At 48.4% G+C, this 23755-nt stretch overlaps 4 protein-coding genes across 4 annotated transcripts; 3 read left to right on the forward strand and 1 right to left on the reverse strand.

Moving 5' to 3' along the window:
• Positions 1-2161: 2161 nt before the first annotated feature.
• On the forward strand, positions 2162-3819 carry LOC139329271 (transcription factor HES-5-like). The gene is made up of 3 exons (XM_070959475.1): positions 2162-2200; positions 3141-3218; positions 3333-3819. Exons 2-3 carry the CDS (start codon positions 3156-3158, stop codon positions 3732-3734), a joined length of 465 nt encoding a protein of 154 aa, XP_070815576.1. The 5' UTR covers positions 2162-2200; positions 3141-3155; the 3' UTR covers positions 3735-3819.
• Positions 3820-6301: 2482 nt separating this feature from the next.
• Positions 6302-7161, reverse strand: LOC139329372 (transcription factor HES-5-like). Its single transcript, XM_070959666.1, has 2 exons — positions 6963-7161; positions 6302-6848 (listed from the first exon to the last, which is right to left on the reverse strand). Exons 1-2 carry the CDS (start codon positions 7023-7025, stop codon positions 6447-6449), a joined length of 465 nt encoding a protein of 154 aa, XP_070815767.1. The 5' UTR covers positions 7026-7161; the 3' UTR covers positions 6302-6446.
• A 905-nt stretch (positions 7162-8066) lies between these two features.
• On the forward strand, positions 8067-8708 carry LOC139351436 (transcription factor HES-5-like). The gene is made up of 2 exons (XM_070993324.1): positions 8067-8207; positions 8292-8708. Exons 1-2 carry the CDS (start codon positions 8067-8069, stop codon positions 8706-8708), a joined length of 558 nt encoding a protein of 185 aa, XP_070849425.1.
• Positions 8709-11488: 2780 nt separating this feature from the next.
• aldh4a1 (aldehyde dehydrogenase 4 family, member A1) lies at positions 11489-20861 on the forward strand. Its single transcript, XM_070959665.1, has 15 exons — positions 11489-11687; positions 13345-13438; positions 13551-13643; positions 13873-13920; positions 14212-14367; positions 15320-15469; positions 15854-15928; positions 16288-16475; positions 17272-17345; positions 17691-17887; positions 18424-18471; positions 18555-18707; positions 19041-19162; positions 19676-19794; positions 19881-20861. The coding sequence occupies exons 1-15, from the start codon at positions 11647-11649 to the stop codon at positions 19991-19993; spliced, it is 1671 nt and encodes a 556-aa protein (XP_070815766.1). The 5' UTR covers positions 11489-11646; the 3' UTR covers positions 19994-20861.
• The last annotated feature ends 2894 nt before the right edge of the window (positions 20862-23755 follow it).

Genomic DNA, 23755 nt, shown 5'->3' on the forward strand with positions numbered 1-23755 from the left:
GTGTGGCGTTCAGGATCAGGAAAAACCAGCTTCACTGTTCACTCCAACCTGTGTCTGCTCCTTTAAAGTGTTCAGCCCGAACGCTGCTTTCGACCACACGCTCCTGCTTCCTGTGTGTGTTCCTGCAGGAGGAAGCTGCTGCTCACACACACACACACTCACTCTGTGTGTGTGTGTGTGTGTGTGTGTGTGTGTGTGTGTGTGTGTGACATCAAAGATGAAGCTATGCTTGCAGAGACTTGAACATTTCGTCTCTTCTGTCGGTGAACCTTAAAGACGTTTGTGTTGTTTCAGTCGCTGTTGTTTCTATTTTTTATTACAGATGAAACATTAAAGCAAAGGAAGACTAAAGACATGAATGATTTAAAGTCATCGCTGTCTTCTTTCATGTCTTCTTTGTTGGTTGCTCCTCCAGCTGAATGTTCAGTGGATTCAAAGATGGCGGTCAGGCTTCACTTCCTGTTTCACACTTTGGTCACAAGGTGGCAGTGTGGAGTCTCTGTGGAGGCGCTGCTGCTGGTCGGTGTGCTGAGACTGTAGCAGGTAAATGTACACACAGTACGAGCTTGAAGTGTACACGTCGAAGTAGTGCTATGAAGTTCTGTGAGTATTTGAGCTCTCGTCTGCTTCGCTGAGCAGTTTCTGGTCTTTTGAAGGATTTCAGTAGAATAAACTCTGTCCTCCATTTCTGTGAACAGCTGAAGATAACATCAGCTGATTTAAAGGTGCTCTCTCACCTGTTCTACCAACACAATCTGAACTCTGAGTTCAGCTCAGGTCCGTCCTCCTGTTCACGCTGAGCTGGAGGGACACTGGGACACACACGTCCCCGTGGTCAGGCCTGAACGGTGTGAGTCCTGTCTTTGTCCTGAAGAAGAATCGGAGGGACAACCCTCTTTTATTTGTCACACAATTTTTCATGCACATGCACACACACGACATGCAAGTCAGTGAAACTTGTCCTCCGCATTTCTCCCATCCTTGGTCCGTCCGTCCTCCGCGGCAGACCAGGAGCGGCGGGCCGCCATCCGACCGGCGCCCGGGGACCCAGTTCCTGTTCGTCACCATTGGTCAGGTGGTGATCTTCTGGCATGCTTTTAGTGGGGCTTTTTAAGGAGGAAACGCAGGTGAGCATGGGGAGAACATGCAAACTCCACACAGAACGGCCCCCCAGCGCCCACAGCGGGAATCGAACTGGGACCTTTTAGCTGTGGGGCGACAGTGTTACCACCAAGCTACCGTGCCACCAGCAGCTGGACCTTTCAGGCTCTGATGGCACATCTGTTACTTCAGTACAAGTACTAATACCACAGAGTAGAAGTACTCCGATGCGAGTGTCCACAGCTGGGAAACGTGGACTCTTCAGTTGAGTCTTTGATGCTTTTCAGGTTCATATTCTGGATGAATCATCTGAATCTACAAAGTGAGACGATTAGATCAGTGTATTGAATGATGATTGACAGCTGATCAGTGTGATTGATCCTTTGTTTGTCCTGGTTTGGACAGATTAATATTCAGTCCTCCAAACACAAACTGGAAGTGTCTCAGAGTAACAGATGTGTATCCAGTCCCTGTCTGTCCATTTGTGTCTTTCTTTATTTATTTGTCCTCATTTGTTCGTCTCTCTCAGCTGCAGAGGACAAATGATGATGTCAAACTGTGGACGCCCCGTTTCCTCACTGAGGTTATGATGGAAGTCTGATCGTATGAGAGACATCAAACATGAAGAGGACGATGTCTTCAGGACTGTGGCTCTTTGGACTGCGTGCAGGAGGTTTTATATGGTGGGAAGTCTCTTTAGAAAAGGAGGCCGATGTGACGCAGCATGTCCTGTAGTCCAAACCCTGACCCTGAGCCTGGACGTGGACCAGGACCATGTGATGTCCCTTCAAATGAAGAAAAGACTTGAGCGCCTTCAGCAGGTCACGTCTTTCATCATTGGCTTCAGGTAAACATCCACCTGTCCATATTTGTGTACTTTGATTTTAAAAGCAGGACTTTTCCTCGTATCGAGTATTTTTACACTGTTGTTGTGGTGGTATATTTCTTGTGTAAATGGTATAAGTACTTCTTCCAGCACTGGCAGCAGGTGCCGAACCACGTGTTTGGTTGATGAGAGGATGGCAGCAGCAGGAGGAGGAGGAGGAGGAGGAGGAGGAGGAGGAGGAGGAGGAGGAGGAGGTGGTGTAGTAATCAGTAGGTGAGTGTAAACACACTGAAACTCTCATGAGGTCTTGTTGATGTGAACGAGGACGGGAACGCAGAGAGACGTCCCACACGTGTCCCCCGGCTCAGCCGAGCCTCTGATCTGATCCTGCAGGTTGAAAGGCTCTGTGGGGGGGGGGGTCTATTGACTGGAGGGTGTGTGAGTAGGATCCAAACCTCCTTTCCCACACTCTGTCTCCCATTTATTACACATTCCCCTGAAGGGCCTGTGAAAGAGGAGGAGGAGGAGGAGGAGGAGGAGGAGGAGGAGGAGGTGTCACACAATAGAAGTGTGCCTTCTCACTGAACTCTGGGTAATTGTGTTTGATTGACATTTTCTTTTCCCTCCAGTTCTGAGCTGATGTGCAGCAGAAAATCTTCTCAACAGTTTTTTATCCTGACAGCACTTCAAGTGCTTTTACTTAGAGAAGTACTCAGAAGTACAAGTACTTCTACAGCGCAGTACAGTTCTACAGTGTCCTCAGTCAGTGTGAGCAAAGAAATGTAAAAAACAGGCTTTGATCCAATCCAGATGTCGTCTGCACAAAGCATGTGAACTGATCTGGGGTCAGCTCCGTGTCAGTGCGTCTTATCTTTATGTGTTTAGTGGCCCTCATCAGGTGCGCCGAGTCGGCCGCCGCACACCTGCAGCAGGCCGATCACAGCAGACAGCAGGAAGGTTCCCAGGTAATAAAAGCGGAAGCGGCGGCCGCCGGCGGCTCTGCGCCTTCACATCTCACATCACGAGGCCACGAGGCCAGTTAACCATGAGATCATTGATGCCTCCTCTGTTGTGGGGGGGCTCGCCCACCGGCCTCAGAGTGTGGGAAAGCTAATCCTGCCTGGGACTCATGGCTTTGTGATGCTAATGAGGGCCTATAAATACAGGAGAGGCTCCTCAGCCCGGCACAGCTCGCTCTGCTCTCCCACTGAAGCTCTGCTCCACCAGAATGGCTCCAACCGACACCAGAGACTGTCCCTCCTCGGCGCCGTCCAGCAAAGACAGACACAAAGTAAGTCCCTCTTCTCTTTCGGTCTAATGGCACTCGTGACCTGCTGAGGTCCTGCTCTCTGTGGCGCCGCTTCGCCGAATGTCTCCCTGACCAGCTTCCTGTTGTGTTCACCAGCTGAGGAAACCGGTGGTGGAGAAGATGCGCAGAGATCGAATCAACGGCTGCATCGAGCAGCTCAAGGTGCTGCTGGAGAAGGAGTTCCGCAAACAGGATCCCAACGCCAAGCTGGAGAAGGCCGACGTGCTGGAGATGACCGTGCTGTTCCTGAAGCAGCGGCTGCAGCCCCGGAGCCCGGCCAATCACGCGGCTCACGGTGACGGCTACTCCCGCTGCTGGAAGGAGACGCTGCGCTTCCTGTCCGCCGCCTCTCCGAAGGAAGCGACGCCGCCCAACCTCCGCTACCTCCACACCGACCGGGACGCCGGCCCCACGCCGGCCGCCTCCTCCCACGGCCACATCCAGGCCGCAGAGAAGCAGCTGCCCGGCCCCCACAGAGCCGTGTGGAGGCCGTGGTAGAAGCTTGGCGGCGTGGATCACGCCAACGGACGGACGCCGCCGTCAAACCGGACTCATGTTGAGCTGCTGCGTCTTCACGGTGTAAACTGTGACTGTTTGACTCCTGTGGAGTCCGATTGATCGACTGATCGATGTGCTGCACAGTGCAGAGACTCCTCGTGTCTCCTCTCCACGCGAGGACTCGTCACCTTTTATAAAGGAAACGTTTGTTTACCTGCTGATGTTTGAATAAACTCACGTCCTGTCTTCAAACTGTCTGCTCTGCATCTTCATTCACACACAGATCACCTGTCCACAGGTCACCTGTCCACAGATCACCTGTCCACAGATCACCTGTCCACATGTCACCTGTCCACAGGTCACCTGTCCACATGTCACCTGTCCACAGATCACCTGTCCACAGATCACCTGTCCACATGTCACCTGTCCACAGATCACCTGTCCCCCACAGAACAGGACATGTTCTCTGAGGATGATGAGGACAGACAGAGTTCAGGATGAAGGTCCGTTCACATTCAGAGATTAAAGAAAACACATCATTCAGGTCCTCGTGAGTGATGATGATGATGATGATGATGATGAACAGCTTCCACAAGCAGTTTATTTCAAAGTACTTTCTGCTGTATTTATGAATAATACCTGAAAGTCCTGCACTAATAATACTACTCAGACAAAGGTCCAGGAGTACTATCAAAGTAAAAGTAAAAAAAAAAGTAAAAATACTCAAAGTACAAGTACTTCCAAATCATAGGTACTCAAGGTGTTTGTAGAGGTGAGTGTGACCTCAGTGATATTAATGTACTGGACAAAATAATGGAAACACCCATGGGAATCACAGTACAGTTCAGGTGAAGCTGGATTTGACCTTTGACCTTCATGATTGATTATTATTGTGAAGGTGTTATTGATGAGTGAGCTGTCAATCAATACACATACATACATTGTGTATATGTATACATATGTAGTACACCCTCTATGAAAACACACACGTTCACTCTGCGTGTGTGTACAAATGTGTGTATGTGTATGTGCGTGTGTGTGTGTACAGGTGTGTGTATGTACAGGTGTGTGTGTGTGTGTGTGTGTGTGTGTGTGTGTGTGTGTGTGTGTGTGTGTACAGGTGTGTGTGTGTGTGTGTGTGTGTGTACAGGTGTGTGTGCTGCCTTCAGAGCAGTGTGGATGTGGCTGCATGCTGCCACTTGTGCAGCCCAGGCGGTGCTGGTGGGTGTGCGAGCGTGCCGGCCTGCTGCGTGGTCTGGCCCCCGGGCGGTGCTGGGTGGAGGACTCCGTCAGATCTGGTTTCATCAAACAGCTGCTGGCTGCAGGGCTCGTCTCCGCTGTGGAGTCCGCCGCTCTGCCGCTTTCCCACACTCGTCAGGACAAAGGAAGTGTGCCGCGTGAGATTATCTCACCTCCACCCCCACCTCCACCCCCACCTCCACCCCTTTCCTGATTATACTTTTACTGAAGTAACATTTTCAGGTCGAGACTTTGACTTTTGAAAAAGAAGTGACATAAAACTCAGATGCAGATGAAGTAAAAGTACCCGCACAACACTGCCAAAAATAGAGTGAAGTCAAAGTACACAAGAACTATGAAGTATATGTTGAAACTGAACCAGCAATACACAAAGTATTTAAGACTGGGATTTTGAATGCAGGATTTTTACTTATATAGCAGTACTTTTACATAGCTGAACTTGTACTTTCACTGAAATGAAACATCTGAATACTTCTCTGATCACTAAAGCTACAATCAATCAATCAATCAATCAATCAATCAATCAATCAATCAATCAATCAATCAATCAATCAATCAATTCTATCCTGAAAACTGCAGTACTGTGATCATGTACTGTTTGAAATGACTGTTTTAATGAATATCTGACACAACAAGTGCAGTAACTGCAGTACATCTGTACAGTACAGAGTACGTCTGTACAGTACAGAGTACGTCTGTACAGTACAGAGTACATCTGTGTAGTACAGAGTACATCTGTACAGTACAGAGTACGTCTGTGTAGTACAGAGTGAGACTGAAGCTGTGTGTTGAAGTTTGACTTCCTGTATTCACATCTGTGTGGAGGAACTGGTGTCAGTCGAGCTGCAGGGCACATCTTTACACACACACACGCACGCACGCACGCACGCACGCACGCACGCACGCACGCACGCACGCACGCACACACACACACACACACACACACACACACACACACACACACACACACACACACACACACTTTCTTTGATCAGAAAAAGCAGAAAACATCAGGTTCAGTTTGATCAGTTTTATTTTAAACTCGTCTTAAAGGTTTTTCTTCCACAGGAAACGTTTTTCAGTCGATCATTCGAACGACGAATCAGAGCGAACACACAGTGTCAGCGCTTCACCTGGACCAGCAGCGTCCAGCAGAGCCTTTACAAAAGGCACGAGGACACCAACGCAATGAGACACACAGGGACACTGAGACAACGTCTCTACAAACGTCCACAGAAGACAACGTCCACGCAGGAAACAGGACTCACTGAGTCAACGAGCCTTGACAGAGCAGCTGTCCACAAAACGCCGTCTTCAATATGAAGAAGTCACTTCACCTCGTCCTCTCAAAGAGAATCAGGTCACAATGAAAGCAGGAACCATCCAGGGGTCGTTCTCCTGCAGGTTTGACGGCGGCGTCCGTCCGTTGGCGTGATCCACGCCGCCGAGCTTCTACCACGGCCTCCACACGGCTCTGTGGGGGCCGGGCAGCTGCTTCTCTGCGGCCTGGATGTGGCCGTGGGAGGAGGCGGCCGGCGTGGGGCCGGCGTCCCGGTCGGTGTGGAGGTAGCGGAGGTTGGGCGGCGTCGCTTCCTTCGGAGAGGCGGCGGACAGGAAGCGCAGCGTCTCCTTCCAGCAGCGGGAGTAGCCGTCACCGTGAGCCGCGTGATTGGCCGGGCTCCGGGGCTGCAGCCGCTGCTTCAGGAACAGCACGGTCATCTCCAGCACGTCGGCCTTCTCCAGCTTGGCGTTGGGATCCTGTTTGCGGAACTCCTTCTCCAGCAGCACCTTGAGCTGCTCGATGCAGCCGTTGATTCGATCTCTGCGCATCTTCTCCACCACCGGTTTCCTCAGCTGGTGAACACAACAGGAAGCTGGTCAGGGAGACATTCGGCGAAGCGGCGCCACAGAGAGCAGGACCTCAGCGGGTCACGAGTGCCATTAGACCGAAAGAGAAGAGGGACTTACTTTGTGTCTGTCTTTGCTGGACGGCGCCGAGGAGGGACAGTCTCTGGTGTCGGTTGGAGCCATTCTGGTGGAGCAGAGCTTCAGTGGGAGAGCAGAGCGAGCTGTGCCGGGCTGAGGAGCCTCTCCTGTATTTATAGGCCCTCATTAGCATCACAAAGCCATGAGTCCCAGGCAGGATTAGCTTTCCCACACTCTGAGGCCGGTGGGCGAGCCCCCCCACAACAGAGGAGGCATCAATGATCTCATGGTTAACTGGCCTCGTGGCCTCGTGATGTGAGATGTGAAGGCGCAGAGCCGCCGGCGGCCGCCGCTTCCGCTTTTATTACCTGGGAACCTTCCTGCTGTCTGCTGTGATCGGCCTGCTGCAGGTGTGCGGCGGCCGACTCGGCGCACCTGATGAGGGCCACTAAACACATAAAGATAAGACGCACTGACACGGAGCTGACCCCAGATCATGTAACAGTTGTAAAGATGTAAAAGTTTTCTGAGTGAACTGATGCTGATTGAGGACGACAGAAGAAATGATGTGAAATGTTGTCTGGACTCGAACAGAGAAGGTTCCTGTGGGCTAACTGAGCTGTGACTGGTCACAGTTGCCTTTGTGTTGTTGTTGTTGTGTGTAACAGTCTGAACAGACATGTGTACACATACGCAGACATTTGTCTGAAACAGTGGAATTATGAGAAAATGTCCAAAGTGTGAGTCATAATCAGTTTGAATAAAATGATTTGATGGAGTCAGAATGAGTGAGACATCTCTCATTTCTGCCATCTCTGGTGTTTCTTTTATTTCCGGGTTGAACTAACTCTCCAGGTGTTGGAGCAGCAAAGGTGAACTGAGGAACCTTCAGCTGTTTGTTTCATGGAGGATCAGCTGAACCGTGATGGTGGACGAGGAGAGACCCCCCAGCTTTCATTAGTACTTCTGGTACTTCAGTAGATGTACTAATACTTCCAAACAGTCGGCTGTGGCTCCGGACAGGCGTGTGTGAACAGAGGAAGTGGCGCAGACTTTATGACAGGCTGTGGACTGTGGGAGAGTCTCAGGTGTTAGGAGTCCACGGTGATCCCCCTCCCATCCCGGACTTATAAATACCACAGGAACATGTGGACCAGAGCAGACCAGAGCAGACCAGAGGAGACCAGAAGCTGCAGCGGGACTCTGTGTGACCATGAGATGGCCCCTGTGACTCAAACCAGACCTGAAGAGAAACCTGCATCAGTGGAGCACGGCAGCTGGACCAAGGTGAGACCTGAACCCGTCCTGAGGCCGCAGACCTCCTCAGACCGGCTCCCTCTTTCCCTCTAAGCTCTTTTCCTTCCTCCTCAGCTGCGGAAGCTCACGGTGGAGAAGGCGAGGAGGGACCGGATCAACCGCAGCATCGAGCAGCTCAGAGCGCTCCTGAACCAGGAGGGGCCGAGCGGCGCGCGGCCCTCCTGCAAGCTGGAGAAGGCCGACATCCTGGAGCTGGCCGTGGGCCTCCTGAGGTGGCGGACTCTGGCCCACGACGCCCCCACGTACTCCCAGGGCTTCTCCCAGTGTCTGCAGGAGACCCTGCGGCACCTGTCGCTCCACGCCGCCCTCCGGCCCGCAGAGAGAGAGGAAATCAAGCGCTTCTACGTGCTCCAGAGAGCCACCGTGCAGCGCCACATGTCCGCAGAGCGCGGCCGGCGGAGCGCGGCGTGGAAGCAGGCGGCGTCCCGCTCCTCGGCGCGGTGTCACAGCTCTTTGTGGAGGCCGTGGTGACTCGGACTCACGTGGCTGCTTTACGTTCATCTCCTGGTTTTCATGGACAGGTGTAAACGCGGAGATGGTCACGTGTGCGTGCGTGCGTGCCAGACGCCGTGCGTGTGTGGCATGCTGGAAGCTGTGATGTGTGCAACATTTGCACGTTTTCGACCTGTTCTGCTTTGTCTACAGGTGAGCCCAGGCCTTCTGTGAAGGTATGTTACCGGCCCGCGGTACCTGCATGACGTCATTCCAGCTGTGCATTGATTGGTCTGTTCTCTGAGTCCATATTAAAGGTCCCGGTACTTATTGTGGCTTCTTCTTATCATCTGATTGGTTTGTTTCAGTCATGACAGAAACACGTAACTGTAGTGTTTAGGAGTTTTCCTCATGTTCAGCATCATTCACATCATCATCATCATCATCATCATCATCATCATCATCATCGTCATCATCTTCATCTTCATCTTCATCTTCATTCAGCTCCCCTCATTACCCTCAGCCAAGCATAGCAGCCAAACAGTGGAAAGTTAGTCATTTCATCTACTCTAAGTACTGCCTAAGTATAATTTGAGGTACTTGTACATGTTCTGTTCATGAATACTTCTCCTCCACATGTATCTGACAGCCACTGAACAGATTCACACTTCACACCATGGGTTTTTAAATACTTCAGTCAGATTTTAAAAGCAGGATTTTTACTTGAGTGAAGTATTTAAATATTTGTTCCTTTAAGACAAAAACACATGAATTCGTTCATATTTATGTTTTAATAAATCAATACATGAGAAATAGTTTTGTTGAAGAGAAATGACAGCTGATCAGTTTGGTTGGATGGATCACTGATCACACTGATCCATCCATCAATACATGTTATTGATCAGGAATCAAACAGGATCAGCTCTTCAGGCAGATTCACTTACATCATTACAGTTTGTCAAAAGTTGTTTCAGTCAAAGCAGTTCAGCATGCTGAGTGTGTGTGCAGCCGGGGGGCCACCAGGGGCCGCCAGGGGCCTCCAGGGGCCCTGCAAACACATGTAAAGTGTCTGTCTTCAGGGTGAGGGAGGACATGGTTTTGTCCAGGAGGTCTGACGTCAGGGTCCTGTTCTGCAGGTGTCCTCCAATCAGAGCCTTCAGCTTCTCCAGCCCACCCCAGAAAATGTCAGTGTGTGAGTTTTCACCGAGGGTGCTCAAACTGACCCCAGGTCAGCCGATCGAAGACAGAAGAACGGGCTCGTCAGTCAGAGTGACGACAGTGAAGCAGACCTGAAACAGGTGAAACTCCACTTTTCCATGACATCAAGTGATTCTGACGGTTTCAGGATCATGAAGCATCTCTCTGGCGTTCTGGTCTCAGGGCAGTTCTGGACCCTGATGGACCAGTAAACCGTGACGTGGACCGTCCGTCCCGGGCTGATGAGCATCCTGAGAGCCGCCCTGAGGCATTGTGGGAACAGACACGCTTCCTTTGTGTGTGTGTGTATGTGTGTGTGTGTGTGTGATGAAGCGTGGGAAGCCACGTGTTGCTCACAGACAGAGGGGAGGGTGTGTGTGCGGGCTGACTTACTGGGACACGCTCGGCCTCGTGCTGGGAGCTGTGGGAGCTGTGGGAGCTCAGAGGAGGGTCACTGGAAACAGACAGCAAACACACCCACAGACAGATGGAGGGAGATCAGCAGGGATGAGTGTAAACTCACTAAAACCCTGATCAGACACACACACACACACACACACACACACACACACACACACACACACACACACACACTATACTATGACTATCACTATAATCTGACATGTGAAACAAACACACAGATGCAGATTCAGCAGCAGTTTAACAAACTCAGTTTGTAAAGGAGGAGAAGGAGGAGGCCAGTGTGGCCGCACTGAGGGGGAGGAAGAGGAGCAGAAGATTCAGGTGATGAAGAAGAAGATGGAGGCTCTGAGCAGCTCCTCCAGACACAGTCAGAGCCACAGAGGAGGATCTGAGGAGCCGAAGAAGACTCATTCCTGATCAGCTTCAATGTGCATTGAGAAAAGTCCAGCAGCGCCCCCTGCTGGACGACCAGACCACCGCTGCCCCCTGCTGGACGACCACCGCTGCCCCCAGCAGCTCTACGTAACATAAGCGTGAAGATGGAAGGATGAAGGCAAAAGAAAACCAAAATAATAATACAGACTGGAAACACGTTGTGAGAAGGAAATACTTATTCCGCTCTGAAAGTCAACTATATTTAATTGGAATGGAAGAGAATACAGTATACAAACACAAAAGCACAATAATAACAAAAGACGTAATGCAGTACTAATATTTAGCCCAGTTCTATAAGTAATATCATGGAATCAAACTGGTGTAATTCCTGGATGTGTTCGTGCTTCCTGTACTACTACCAGGGTAATCATAATAATAATACTGATACATGTACACGTACTGTATATTTAAGTAGTAAGCTGTGAAATGATGAATGAAAGCTGCGGAGATTTGACGAAGACCTCAAGAATCGAGCTTCCGCGTGAACGGTGTCATGCGTGCTGTGATTGGCTGAGGCCATGTTACTCTTCACTCATTGGCCAATCGCAGACCCGCCTGTGGAAGGTTCCATGTCACAAGAGGAGTGGGGAGAGGGGGTTGTCGACAGATATTTATAATTTGTTCAACAATACACACTGAGATTTCCTTCAGTTCAGACACATGTAGATTATTTTATCTGTATGATCATGTTTTATCAAACCGAACAGATGCAATAAAGGGCAGAAAGCCGCCAGTGAAACAGAAAAACCACCCCGGTCCTCGTTAATGCGGTCCAGTTTCTAGTCGGCGGTGCAGCTGCCCAAACCAGTCTGATCAATGCTGCCAAACCTGAACCTTATCGGCTATTGATCCATGAGACAGGTGTGTCCGCAGGTGAACTGACTCGCTTTCTTCTTCACGGTGGTCGTCCTGTGGCGGAAAGATGCTGCGCGTGAGGCCGGCTGCTTGGCGGGCTTGGAGGGGGTACGTACCAACGACTCATATGAGCGGGCACGAGACTCCTTCACCTCAGCCATGACTTTTCAAGATGTCAGTTAGCTAACGTTAGCTTGAGCCTCCGCTTACTCAGGCGCCGCCAGCCCGTCAGACCTCGAACAGGAGGAGCTGTGGCTGAAAATACATGAGCTAACAGTAACTGATGTCCGGGTCTGTGTTCAGAGCAGCTGATCAAATAAAACTGTCATCGATCGTCAGAAAACTACTGTACCAGTAAACGTTTGATAATCGTGTCAGTCATTTATTCAGATAATATTTCATTAAACACAAGTTGTTTGATTTTAAAGTGTTCAAGTTTTGGACTGTCGGTGGATTAAGTACTCAGACCTTTAATAAAAAAAAAATACTACAGATTTTACTTCAGTAATAGTACACAGGTATTAGCATCAAAATGGCTGTTTGATCACGTTATTATAATTATTGATGCTTCAGTGTCTTCATCGCTTTGCTGCTGCAGCTGGTAATTGTGGAGCTCACCTAAAGAACCTATGAGTGGACTATCAGCGTGGGGGGGTTTGGACTGAGGGGACCAACAGTCCTCACAGCGAGACGCCGGTCCGACACTCGTGTCCAGTCATGTTGAGGTCATGTGAGGATTAGGGGGCGCTGGACTTTCCCTCTTGTCCTTCTTAGAACCACTGGCTGGTTCTGAGAAAGAACATGTTTATTTTATTCTGGAAACTTCTGACGTTCCTTCACGTTTATTATGGTTCCCTGTCGGGGGCTCAGTTTCAGAGAACACAGTATGAAGGAGAATGCTTCTCAGCTGGTCGCCCCCCCCCCCCCCCAGCCTCAGCCCGCTGACCTTCAGTTCAGAGAGTTTGGTGTAGTTAATCATACATGGAAGCCAGCAGCCGGATAAGTTGCTGTGAAGGCGAAACGTTCAGAGAAACTGGACAAAGCTTGAATAGGTTGTCCCCGTTTAGAGTGTCCTCTTCATGCAGGGACGTGTCCTAAAGGTCTTCTATGTAGAACAAACCAGGGCTCCAATCACGGCTGAGGTCAGCCTGGACGCTGCCAAAGTCATGAGGGCTCACTGATGGAGCCGTACGCTAAAACCTCTTCAGACAAACATTCGTTCATGTCGGACATACGAGCCAGTGCTGCTCTGCTGTCCACCGTCAGCGTGACAGCAGAGTGCGTTCAGGTGTTTGGGAAAGTCGAGCTTTAACCACAGAAACTCATGAGAAATGTGCCCAAAAACAAGTGTGCATTTCTTGTTTTTAATCAGTAAAACTCAGTTCACCTCCTCTTGTGACCACAGATACAGATAGAAGAGCTGTCAGAGTTCACGTCTGAAGAAACCACCGCATGAGTTCAGGCTGCTTTCGTCTCATATTACTCACTAAGCAGCGGTCGGATCAAACAGATCAGCTGAAGTTTGGCGGCATTTCAGGCTGAAACCAGCTGCTGTAGGAGCTGCTGTTCATTCATTAAAGGAGTCCAACATCCTGCCACCATGACCAGGCCTGTCAGGGCCAGTTCAGACCAGTCCAGGTCAAAGACACCTGCTGATACCTGAAACACGACAGGTGACATTAAATGTGTGTGTGTGTGTGTGTGTGTGTGTGTGTGTGTGTGTGTGTGTGTGTGTGTGTGTGTGTGTGTGTGTGTGTGTGTGAAGGTTCAAAACGTTCCCCTGTGCAGCTGTGGAGGTGAAAAATGAGCCAATCCTGGGCTTCAGGGAAGGAAGTGCAGAAAGAAAAGAGCTGCTGAAGGTCAGAATCTGCATGTGTTCATCTCACCATCACAAATATGAACTCTGAAAACTGAACACAGGACACGCATGTTCAAACACACGACTTATAAGTCTTGATTTTGGCCTTTTAGGCCTTAGACAGTGTGAAGGGGAAGACGGAGGAGATCCCATGTGTGGTCGGAGATGAACATGTGTGGACCAAAGACATCAGATATCAGCTGTCTGTGAGTAAAGTCAACACGCTCTGTGAACTGTTGCTCCATGTGGAAACTCTGGGACTGGACGTATCACGACTGGCATCGGTATTCAAACACACCAGTTTACTCTCAGATGTGAATGTGAAAACACAAAACTGAGCTGAGTTGCATCAGAACTTTAAGCCAAAAATGTTGTTTGAGTATTGCTCTAACTCTCATGTAAACTGACTTTTTCTTTTTCTTTTTCTTTTCAAAGCCGTTCAATCACTCACATAAGGTGGCAAAGTTCTGTTATGCTGACAAGGTGAGTCTTAGAAGAAGACATTCTAGATGCTTCAGTGAACCACACTGAGCTGTGTTTCTAATGATGTGGTCTATTTTCAACTAAAGTAAACCTGTGAGAAGGTGTTGATTAAAGTGTCCTCCGGTGGAAATGTCTTATAGTTGAATATTTGAACTGGACTATGCAGAATGATGAATGACACAGGCTGAGAGTGGTTCAACGAGTGAAATGAAAAATAATAGAACTTTAGAACGATGTTGAGTTCTTGATCTCTGCCGCGCCCTTCTTTTTGCTCGAATGTGATTGATGCAGGAGCTTATCAACAAAGCTATCGTGGCCTCTATGGCAGCGAGGAGAGAGTGGGACCTGAAACCTGTCCAGGACAGAGCCCAGATTCTCTTCAAGGCAGCCGATCTGATCAGTGGACCCAGAAGAGCCGAGGTCCTCGCCAAGACCATGATTGGGCAGGTACACGAAGCACAATACAAGTGTAACAGAGGGACACCGTTCACACATCCGTTCACGCAGAGGGACACCGTTCACACATCCGTTCACGCAGAGGGACACCGTTCACACATCCGTTCACGCAGAGGGACACCGTTCACACATCCGTTCACGCAGAGGGACACTGTTCACACAACTCGTTCACACAGAGGGACACCGTTCACACATCCGTTCACGCAGAGGGACACCGTTCACACAACTCGTTCACACAGAGGGACACCGTTCACACATCCGTTCACGCAGAGGGACACCGTTCACACATCCGTTCACGCAGAGGGACACCGTTCACACATCCGTTCACGCAGAGGGACACCGTTCACACATCCGTTCACGCAGAGGGACACCGTTCACACATCCGTTCACGCAGAGGGACACCGTTCACACAACTCGTTCACACAGAGGGACACCGTTCACACATCCGTTCACGCAGAGGGACACCGTTCACACATCCGTTCACGCAGAGGGACACCGTTCACACATCCGTTCACGCAGAGGGACACCGTTCACACATCCGTTCACGCAGAGGGACACCGTTCACACATCCGTTCACGCAGAGGGACACCGTTCACACAACTCGTTCACACAGAGGGACACCGTTCACACAACTCGTTCACACAGAGGGACAGAGACAATGACACCGTTCACACAGAGGGACACCATTCATGCAGAGGGACACTGTTCATGCAGAGGGATAGAGACAAGGACACCGTTGTCTCTAATGGTGAGGGAGACAAACCTGTCGGGGAGAAAACTTTTGAAGTCAAATTGTCTCATTTCTCTGAAGAAGAATCAGTCCTGAGGTGAACAAAATGTGAACATGTTTGATCAGATCTGTGGATGATGCAGTGATTCCTTATTTGTCCTCAAATTGAGTTGAGACAGAACAAATCAAACCATTGTTGTCTTCGTGTTCCAGGGTAAAACAGTGGTCCAGGCAGAGATTGATGCTGCTGCAGAGCTGATTGACTTCTTCAGGTTTAATGCCAAACATGCCGTTGAGCTGGAGAGGCAGCAGCCGCTCGATGCTGAGGGATGCACCAACACCATGCTGTACCGCGGACTGGAGGTACCACACATGGTCACATGGTCACTGGTTTCCTGCTGTGTTATCGTTTGCTGCTCATTGCTGTCACTGTGAGCCTGAGATGTCCGTGTTGGAAAAAACTCAATTTGAAGTTTGTCACCCACAATCCATTGTACCTTTTCCCTGCTGTGAAATTCAGCTGGAAGCATTGAATGTGTGATTGTGCTGCCACCTTCTGGTAATGAAGTGAGCTTCACCTCATGACAAACAAGCTTGTTATGGTCATATTCAAAGGACCTGTGGCTCTTTAAACCTTCCTCAGCAGTTTAATGTGTTAGTTGTCAGTCTTGGTGTTTGCAGCCTCATATTTATTTTTCGTTCTTGTCAATGAATGAATTCATGTTGCCTCCTTTTCTTTTCCTTCAGGGTTTTGTAGCAGCTGTTGCTCCTTTTAACTTCACTGCTATTGGTGGAAACCTGGCAGGTACACCAGCTCTGATGGTGAGTGTCAATAATTTGTCTCTCTGTCTCTCTTGATCTTGATGGATGTAGCGCCATCATCAGGCCAACAGTAAATGTGTTCAACGCTTTGTTTTATGACCAAACACCTGCAGAAGTAACAACATTCCCATCAGCCTCAGCTGGACTGTGGTTACTTCTGATTAGCAGATGTTAGCATGCTAACATGCTAAACTAACTCAGTAGCCATGGTAAACATTATACCTGCTAATGTCAGCATGTCAGCATTGTATCCATGAGCACGTTAGCATGTTGATGTTAGCTTTTAGCCGAGCCTCAGAGCGGCACAGTGTTTGTTGTATTCAGCTTCAGAGTGTTTCTGTCTCTGCTGGTGTTTTCAGGGTAATGTCGTCCTGTGGAAGCCCAGTGACACCGCCATGTCTGCCAGCTACGCTGTCTACAAAGTCCTGAGGGAGAGCGGCCTGCCCCCAAACATCATCCAGTTTTTACCAGCTGACGGTCCGGTGTTCGGAGACGCCGTCACCTCCTCTGAGCACCTGGCAGGCATCAACTTCACCGGCAGCGTCCCGTAAGAAGAGTTCTTTAGTTAGTTAGCTTAGCAGGAAGTTGCAGCCTGAGCTGACACTGCGAACCACTCACAGCGTCTGTCTTTACTCCAGCAGCAACGTCAGTCTGCTGCCAGTTTGCTGCAGATGTGCATCAGACAGACAGAAATAACAGAGTCGTGTTAGTGAAGTGAGACATGCTGCAGAGCTTTGCTGGAGTAGAAACACGCTGCACACCTGCAGTCATGCAGAGTTTAGACCGTCTCAGTATGAACTGACATTAACGTGGCTGTGAAGCTTTTCCTTCAGTTAATTCAGACGCCTGAAGGCAGCACGTTGATAACTCTGCAGCCTCTACAGTCCACTGGGTTTACCTCCATCAGGTCAGCTGTAAACAACGCCACAGTCACCTGGTGAACACCTGAACACAGCAGGCAGTCTGACAGGCTGATCTGACTGTTAATGAGATGCATTATCATTATCATCATCTTTAATTTCTGAAGTCGAGCTAAGAGAAGAAACTGAAGCTGAACTGATGAACACATGAACGTGTTTAATGAATGAGGCTGCAGATTTGTGTGCTGAGTTCAGGTTCACATGTCACAGTTTGTTTTTTGACGCCTCTGCTGGATTAAAGTATGAGCTGCTTATGATGATTCTTAAGGTCTTCGTCTTGTAGATTAAAAACACGTATTCCAATGAAACGCTCTCGTTTTATGTGATGAAAGCTGTCGCCCTTCACTAATCTGCAGGTTGTGTTGGAGCCACATCACAGTCTCCATGTTTTTAAACCAGCTTTGATTCAATGTGTGTCTGTAGGACATTCAAGCGTCTCTGGAAGCAGGTGGCCGAGAACCTGGACACCTACAGGACCTTCCCTCGACTGGCAGGAGGTGAGCACAACCAATCATCAGCAAGAATCATCTACAGGTGTGACAGCTCAGCCTCCAATCAGGAGTCACATGATACAGGAACCCACCCATCGTCCACTAAAGTAGCCTTCCTCTCTGAGCGAGGAAGAGGAGGAGAGCTCACTGCTTTAACTCGTGACCGATGGAATGTCATTGGTCAAAATGTTCCAACCATTAAAAGCTGGAGCCTGAAAACGTCTCAGGATAAAGTCAAAGTGTCCATCAGAGACTTGTCTTTGTCCTTTAAGACTGTCCAGCAGCTTGTTGGACTTTGTCCCGACCTCCATGTCAAACTCATGTCCTCAATGTGCATCTTCACATTTTCAGAGTGCGGCGGCAAGAATTTCCACTTTGTCCACAAGTCGGCGGACGTTGAGAGCGTGGTGAAGGGCACGATTCGCTCGGCGTTCGAGTACGGCGGTCAGAAGTGTTCGGCCTGCTCCAGGATGTACGTACCGGACAGCATGTGGCCGAGGGTCAAACAGGAGCTGCTGGACATCCACAGGGACATCCGCGTGGGAGACGTGAGTAGATGCAGCAGAGCCGTCCTGACGGGATGTCCTCATAGTGCTGCTTGAGTACTGCTGTGGATATAGTACTGCTAAAGTACTGCTAAAGTGCTGCCATGGTTTTAGAACATTTATGGCTGAAGTGCAGGTGAAGTTCGTCTTCGGCAGTAAATTCTGGTTTTTATCGTCGCTGATGAATGTGGAGATCGTTTTTATTGGTTTAGTCCGACGTATTAAAATCGTTTCTTCTGGCCCACGCTGACAACTTCACAGCACAGCAGCCAATAGCGTTGACTGTGCGTCACGCCTGCACGCCGTACAGCTAACGTTAGCGGTCGATCAGCAGACAAACATTAAGAATAGGTTGAGAAGGCGTTCCTGCTGTAGTCGAGGCAGACGCTGGCGTGCAGGTGATGTACGTCTCAGGATAAAGATGAAACAGTCACGTGGACTTTAAGCTTCTTCGTCTTGAAGCTTCAGGTTGTTCAGACTGGCGAGGAGGGAGACATGTCTGAAGCTTGTAAACCTGATTTTCTTCTTCTCTTATTCAGCCGTTGGAGGACTTCAGCACCTTTTTCTCAGCTGTGATCGACGATAAGGTGAAGTCCACGTCCTCCATAAGCGTGTCCATGTGCAGAGAAAAATGGCCGCTGACTGTTTCCTCTCCCGTTTCCTCCTGTAGTCGTTTCTTCGGATAAAGAAGTGGCTCGACTACGCCAAGTCCTCCTCCGCTTTAAAGATCATTGCTGGTGGTAACTGTGACAATAAGAAGGGTTACTTTGTGGAGCCGACCATCATCGAGACCTCAGACCCGCAGGACGCCATCATGAAAGAGGTACGCACCATCTGTGATACACTCGGCCTGTGGGGGTGCTGTGGTCATCTGTGATACACTTGGCCTGTGGGGGCGCTGTGGTCATCTGTGATACACCTGGCCTGTGGGGGCGCTGTGGTCATCTGTGATACACCTGGCCTGTGGGGGTGCTGTGGTCATCTGTGATACACCTGGCCTGTGGGGGTGCTGTGGTCATCTGTGATACACCTGGCCTGTGGGGGCGCTGTGGTCATCTGGTACTGGAACTCAGAGGAACACGGCCGTCTGATGTGATCTGAGATCAGTTTTTTTCAAACGTTTGGTGATTTATCAACGTGTTTTTTGTCTCTGCAGGAAATCTTTGGGCCCGTTCTGACAGTTTATGTTTATCCTGAGAACAACTACAAGGAGGTTTTGCAGCTGATTGACAACACTTCCCCGTATGCCCTGACAGGAGCCGTGTTCGCCCAGGACAGGTAAGACGTGTTTGCCTGCAGGAGCTTCACCTGTTTGCAACCTGCAGCTCAGAGACCGGCCGGAGGCCCACCTGCTGCTTCTTGCATGTTTATGAACTACACATGTTCCTGGAGGAAGCCACCAGGGGGCGCAGCAGACAGCTCGTATAGAACCACTGCATGACGGTTCAGTCATGCATGTGGACGAACAGACAGATGGACAGACAGACAGACAGACACAGTCTGATGTCTGTTGTGAATCTGACAGCGCTCGTGTCCATTTGTGTCATCTTCAAAGTGTTTCAGAGTCCCTCAGCTGATGGGAGGGTTTCTGTGAGGAGGGGCAGGTCTGAACCATCTGACTCACCTGTGACTCACCTGAGGATGTGTGTGTGTGTGTGTGTGTGTGTGTGTGTGTGTGTGTGTGTGTGTGTGTGTGTGTGTGTGTGTGTGTGTGTGTGTGTGTGTGTGTGTGTGTGTGTGTGTGTGTGTGTGTGCGTGTGTGCGTGCGGGTGCACGTGTGTGTGTGTTCAGGAAGGTGATTGATGAGGCGGCTGCAGCCTTGCGGAACGCTGCGGGGAACTACTACGTCAACGATAAGTCCACCGGCTCCGTCGTGGCCCAGCAGCCGTTCGGTGGCTCCAGAGCTTCAGGTCAGTTTTGTTCTTCATGTGATCAGAGTGCTAACAGGAAGCACCTGTCGTCATGACAATCGTGTTCAACTCTCCTCTCCATCCAGGAACCAACGACAAACCAGGAGGTCCACACTACATCCTGAGGTGGACGTCCCCGCAGGTGGTGAAGCAGACGCACGTCCCCCTCAAAGACTGGAAGTACCCTTATATGGGCTGAGGGAGTCCAGGACTGCAGCCTGCTGGTCCAGTCAGAGCCCTCCATTAGAGCTGATTCTCCAATCACCAATGACACATGTATAGACAGACTCCTGTCTTTGTCCCTCTGTGTTTGCACTGAACCTGGACATGAATGTATCTGAGGACACAATGAGAACGTTTTCCGTCCATCAGCTGTCAGGCGTCAGCTGTCCCCAACAAACTGTCGGTGTTCAATGATAAATAATTTTATTCTTTTAATCTGAAGCAAATTACAAACGAGTTGATCTGTCAAAGAATCTTCCTTCAGAACGTTTTAATGGAAAAATCAATTTTACTCTTCGAACACTTGAAGACGTCTCCCTTTTAGTCGCTTGTAGGTAGATGAGCTGCAGCTCCTCATCAGATAGAAATCTAATTTTAGGTCAATATAGAACAAACGAGTTCCTCTGAATGTTACGTCTCTGAAGACCATTAACGTCTCATGTTTATTAGTTTAACTGTTTCTAATAATTAAATCTAAATAATTTGACAGAAGAAGAATAGGAGGAGGAGGAGCTCTATGTGTGAACGAAGCCGCCTTTCTTCTTCTGTCCTCTGTTCTTATTTTTGTGTCCCAGTAAAGTCTGTCTTTTGGTTGTGGTTAATGGAGGACAACTGCTGTGATTGTCCCTGTGAACTGCTTAAATGTCCTTTTTTAAAGTGCTGATTGTTCAGAGTGACTTCAGTCTCTGCTGCTTTGTCTTTTATCAAACAGGTGGAGGAACATATATTTTTGTATTTGTTACGCTTTTGCTGTCCTCAAACAAACGCATCAGATTTATGGTGGAAGCTGCCAGACTAACTCTGTAAATGCAGATTAAATTTTGACAATAAATATTAAATTATTATCACGTTCTCTGACTTCTTTTATTCATGGCTGCACTTTTCAAACAGTGAGAGCTGACGAAGGTTTTTGATCAGATGAACATTTCCATGAAGGATCTGCAATCTCCCATCTCTTCAGGACCTGTACACCTCCAGGAAGGTGTGCAGGAAGGATTGTGGCTGACCCCTCCCACCCCGGACACAAACCCTTCAAGACACTCCCCTCTGGCAGGAGGCTGCAGTCCATCAGGACCAAAACCTCACGCCACAAGAACAGTTTTTTCCCATTTGTTCAGCCTTATCAACAAGGCCCGGAACCCCCCCGACACTCTTCACACTCCACCTCTGCCTCATCTTGTCACATTGACACTGCCATAACTCTATGCATTACATTAATGCTCAGCTTGGATTTCCTTGTTATTTTACTGTATCACTGCCAGCTGTACTGCTCTTTTATTCTGAAAAAACAAAATAAAAACTATATATATTGTTATTTTTTTTTACTTTTAATACCTTATTTTTAGAAGATTTCTCATGCACCAACTTCACCAGCACAAATTCCTGGTATGTGTAAAATTGTACTTGGCAATAAAGCTTTTTCTGATTGTAACAGTAACTGCTAACATCAGCTGCTAATGGGAGCAGCTAACGGGATCAGAGTCAATCATTCTGTGATCACATCACTTCTTTGTATCATTGGTCAATATTTTATTTTCCTCCTGCTTTGGCAGCACTAATCAAACAGCTTATGTGAGTAAAGCTCATATAGTTTGGAAATCAAGGAACTCAGTTTACCTCAGGAGCTGTGGTCAGCCTTCATACAAATCAAAGCCTGAAGCTACTGATTAATGTTGTAACATTGGCTGATGTAGGTGGAGACAGCGAGCAGCTTGAAGTTAGCAGAAGCTGGCTAGCTTAGAGAGCTGCAGACTATTTTCTCCTTTGATTTTTCTTCAGGGGTCTGATCTCATAAATGACACAAAAATTCGTACAAATAAAAATATTCATTTAATTCAGCATTTCTTAGCGCAGGTGTGTGTGTGCGCGCTGTGTCTGTAAGCCCGCCCCTCACCCCTGCTCAGTACGTACACACAGAAGCCACCACACATCATGTTGTTGACAGTCACTTTCAACCAATTGGATTCCGCTGTTCTTTTCCCGCGCAGGGGACTAAAAATACCCCACTATATAAGACTCTTATCTCAGTCATAGCTCTCAGAGAAAGTCCAGAGCGTGTAATGCCTGTCTTTTTCAATTTCCATTTCAACTGGAGTAGAGTAGGTGTGTGGAAACATGGTGAGTAGGGAATAATGCAAAGTTGCTTTTTAGTTTAATCAGGTTTTACCAAGCTAACAGCCAGTGTCATTTATCAGTTTAAGCTAACATCTTTTTTGGTATTAGCTAGCTTAGCTATCTAGCTAGCTAATAGCTGAACGTTTAGCTTCTGCTAACGTCTTATGCAAATCTTATGGTGAAGAGCAGTTAACAGAGTTTCATGTTTTATGGTAAAGAAGTGGTGGAGTCTGTGATACACATGAGATTTTACTTTAACAACACAGACGATTCACTTCAGTAGTTTGTTTTAGCGGATAGTGGAGAGATGTGACCACAAACTGAACAAACTATGGAACAACGGCCGGTGTAAGGGTAAGCATTGTTAGTCGTGTTAGCATTGCTAAACGCCAAAATCCAGGCTCTCAAATTTTGAATTGAGTTCACAGTGAGATTTTGGCGGCGGTGGGGGTTGGGGTGGGGACGGGAGTCTGGTCTGATAAATGACACATAAATTCATCCAAATAAAAATATTAATATGTGTGTGCACGTGCCTGTGCTGCTGTGTCTGTGACCCCCGCCCCCAGTATGTACACACAGAAGCCACCACACGTCATGTTGTTGACCAATCACATGCGGCTTGAACAGAAAAAAAAGTTGAGGAAAAAACAAAGCAGCTCTGCTCCGGTTCCCAGGGATGGAGCCATTTCATCCGCGACCAACGCATCACAAATTCCTCTACCTGTTCCACTGTTATGAAAAATAGCAGCGCACCTTGGTGGGCGTTATCCTGGTGGTATCCTAAGGGAACTGGTTTTACTGGGACACAGAGGCTGAGTGAACAAGAACTGAGCATGGACTCCAAATGATTTGAACCTAGAGCAGATTGTTGAGGATTTGGTGGTGCACATGGCTCAGATTGATACAGGACAGATGAGTACAGAGGGATGTCCAAAACTGCTGTTGCCTAGCAACAGGACATTGTGTGCACACTATGCAGTGTGTAAAAACCATACAGCTCACTTTAATGTGTGTGCTTGTGCCAGCAGCTATTATGGGCTTTATGTTGTTTGTCCATCTCTGTGTTGTCTGCTTTGATTATGCTTTATTCTGCTGTTAAAGTGGCATTTATTTAATTTCTTGTTGTGTTCTTTCTAATGGAAAAGGCTTGACCTATAAATTAAATTTTATTTACACTTGTAGGCTTTCTTGCACACCCTGACATACCCAGTTGGGTTACATCAGTAGCCTTCTCATATTCCTCTGCCTTACCACCTATTTAAAGGGCCTGACTACAACCAAATGTTTGTCATAAAATCATTGCATCAAACACTTGATGTGTAATTGAAATTATGTTCCTCCAGAGATCCTGTTTAAGGATTTTCTGAACATGAAATTTTTTTCTGCCTTAAATATATCTTCATTGATTAAATCTCAAAATAGGATTAAACGTGCAGCATGTGTCAGGTGATTTGGTCATGATGATGATCTTAGATTTTGAGCTATCTTAAACATATGATGTGTAATCTGAAGCATGCCATTAGAAATGGTTGAAATGTATATAAATGTCTGTCGAAAATGAATGCTGAGTGTTATGAGTGAATGTTTTATTCTTCCCTCAGTTATTCGAACCCTCATATAATTT

Source organism: Chaetodon trifascialis, chromosome 3, assembly GCF_039877785.1.
Source record: "Chaetodon trifascialis isolate fChaTrf1 chromosome 3, fChaTrf1.hap1, whole genome shotgun sequence".
NCBI lineage: Eukaryota > Metazoa > Chordata > Actinopteri > Chaetodontiformes > Chaetodontidae > Chaetodon > Chaetodon trifascialis.

Bases quoted from the DNA above. Each gene is read 5' to 3' on its own strand.
- LOC139351436 (XM_070993324.1), top strand. From the start codon at position 8,067: ATGTGGACCAGAGCAGACCAGAGCAGACCAGAGGAGACCAGAAGCTGC. The intron at 8,208-8,291 runs GTGAGACCTGAA...CTTCCTCCTCAG, and splicing joins AGCACGGCAGCTGGACCAAG to CTGCGGAAGCTCACGGTGGA.
- LOC139329271 (XM_070959475.1), top strand. From the start codon at position 3,156: ATGGCTCCAACCGACACCAGAGACTGTCCCTCCTCGGCGCCGTCCAGC. The intron at 3,219-3,332 runs GTAAGTCCCTCT...TGTGTTCACCAG, and splicing joins CCAGCAAAGACAGACACAAA to CTGAGGAAACCGGTGGTGGA.
- aldh4a1 (XM_070959665.1), top strand. From the start codon at position 11,647: ATGCTGCGCGTGAGGCCGGCTGCTTGGCGGGCTTGGAGGGG. The intron at 19,163-19,675 runs GTAAGACGTGTT...GTGTGTGTTCAG, and splicing joins GCCGTGTTCGCCCAGGACAG to GAAGGTGATTGATGAGGCGG. The intron at 19,795-19,880 runs GTCAGTTTTGTT...CTCTCCATCCAG, and splicing joins CGGTGGCTCCAGAGCTTCAG to GAACCAACGACAAACCAGGA.
- LOC139329372 (XM_070959666.1), bottom strand. From the start codon at position 7,025: ATGGCTCCAACCGACACCAGAGACTGTCCCTCCTCGGCGCCGTCCAGC. The intron at 6,849-6,962 runs GTAAGTCCCTCT...TGTGTTCACCAG, and splicing joins CCAGCAAAGACAGACACAAA to CTGAGGAAACCGGTGGTGGA.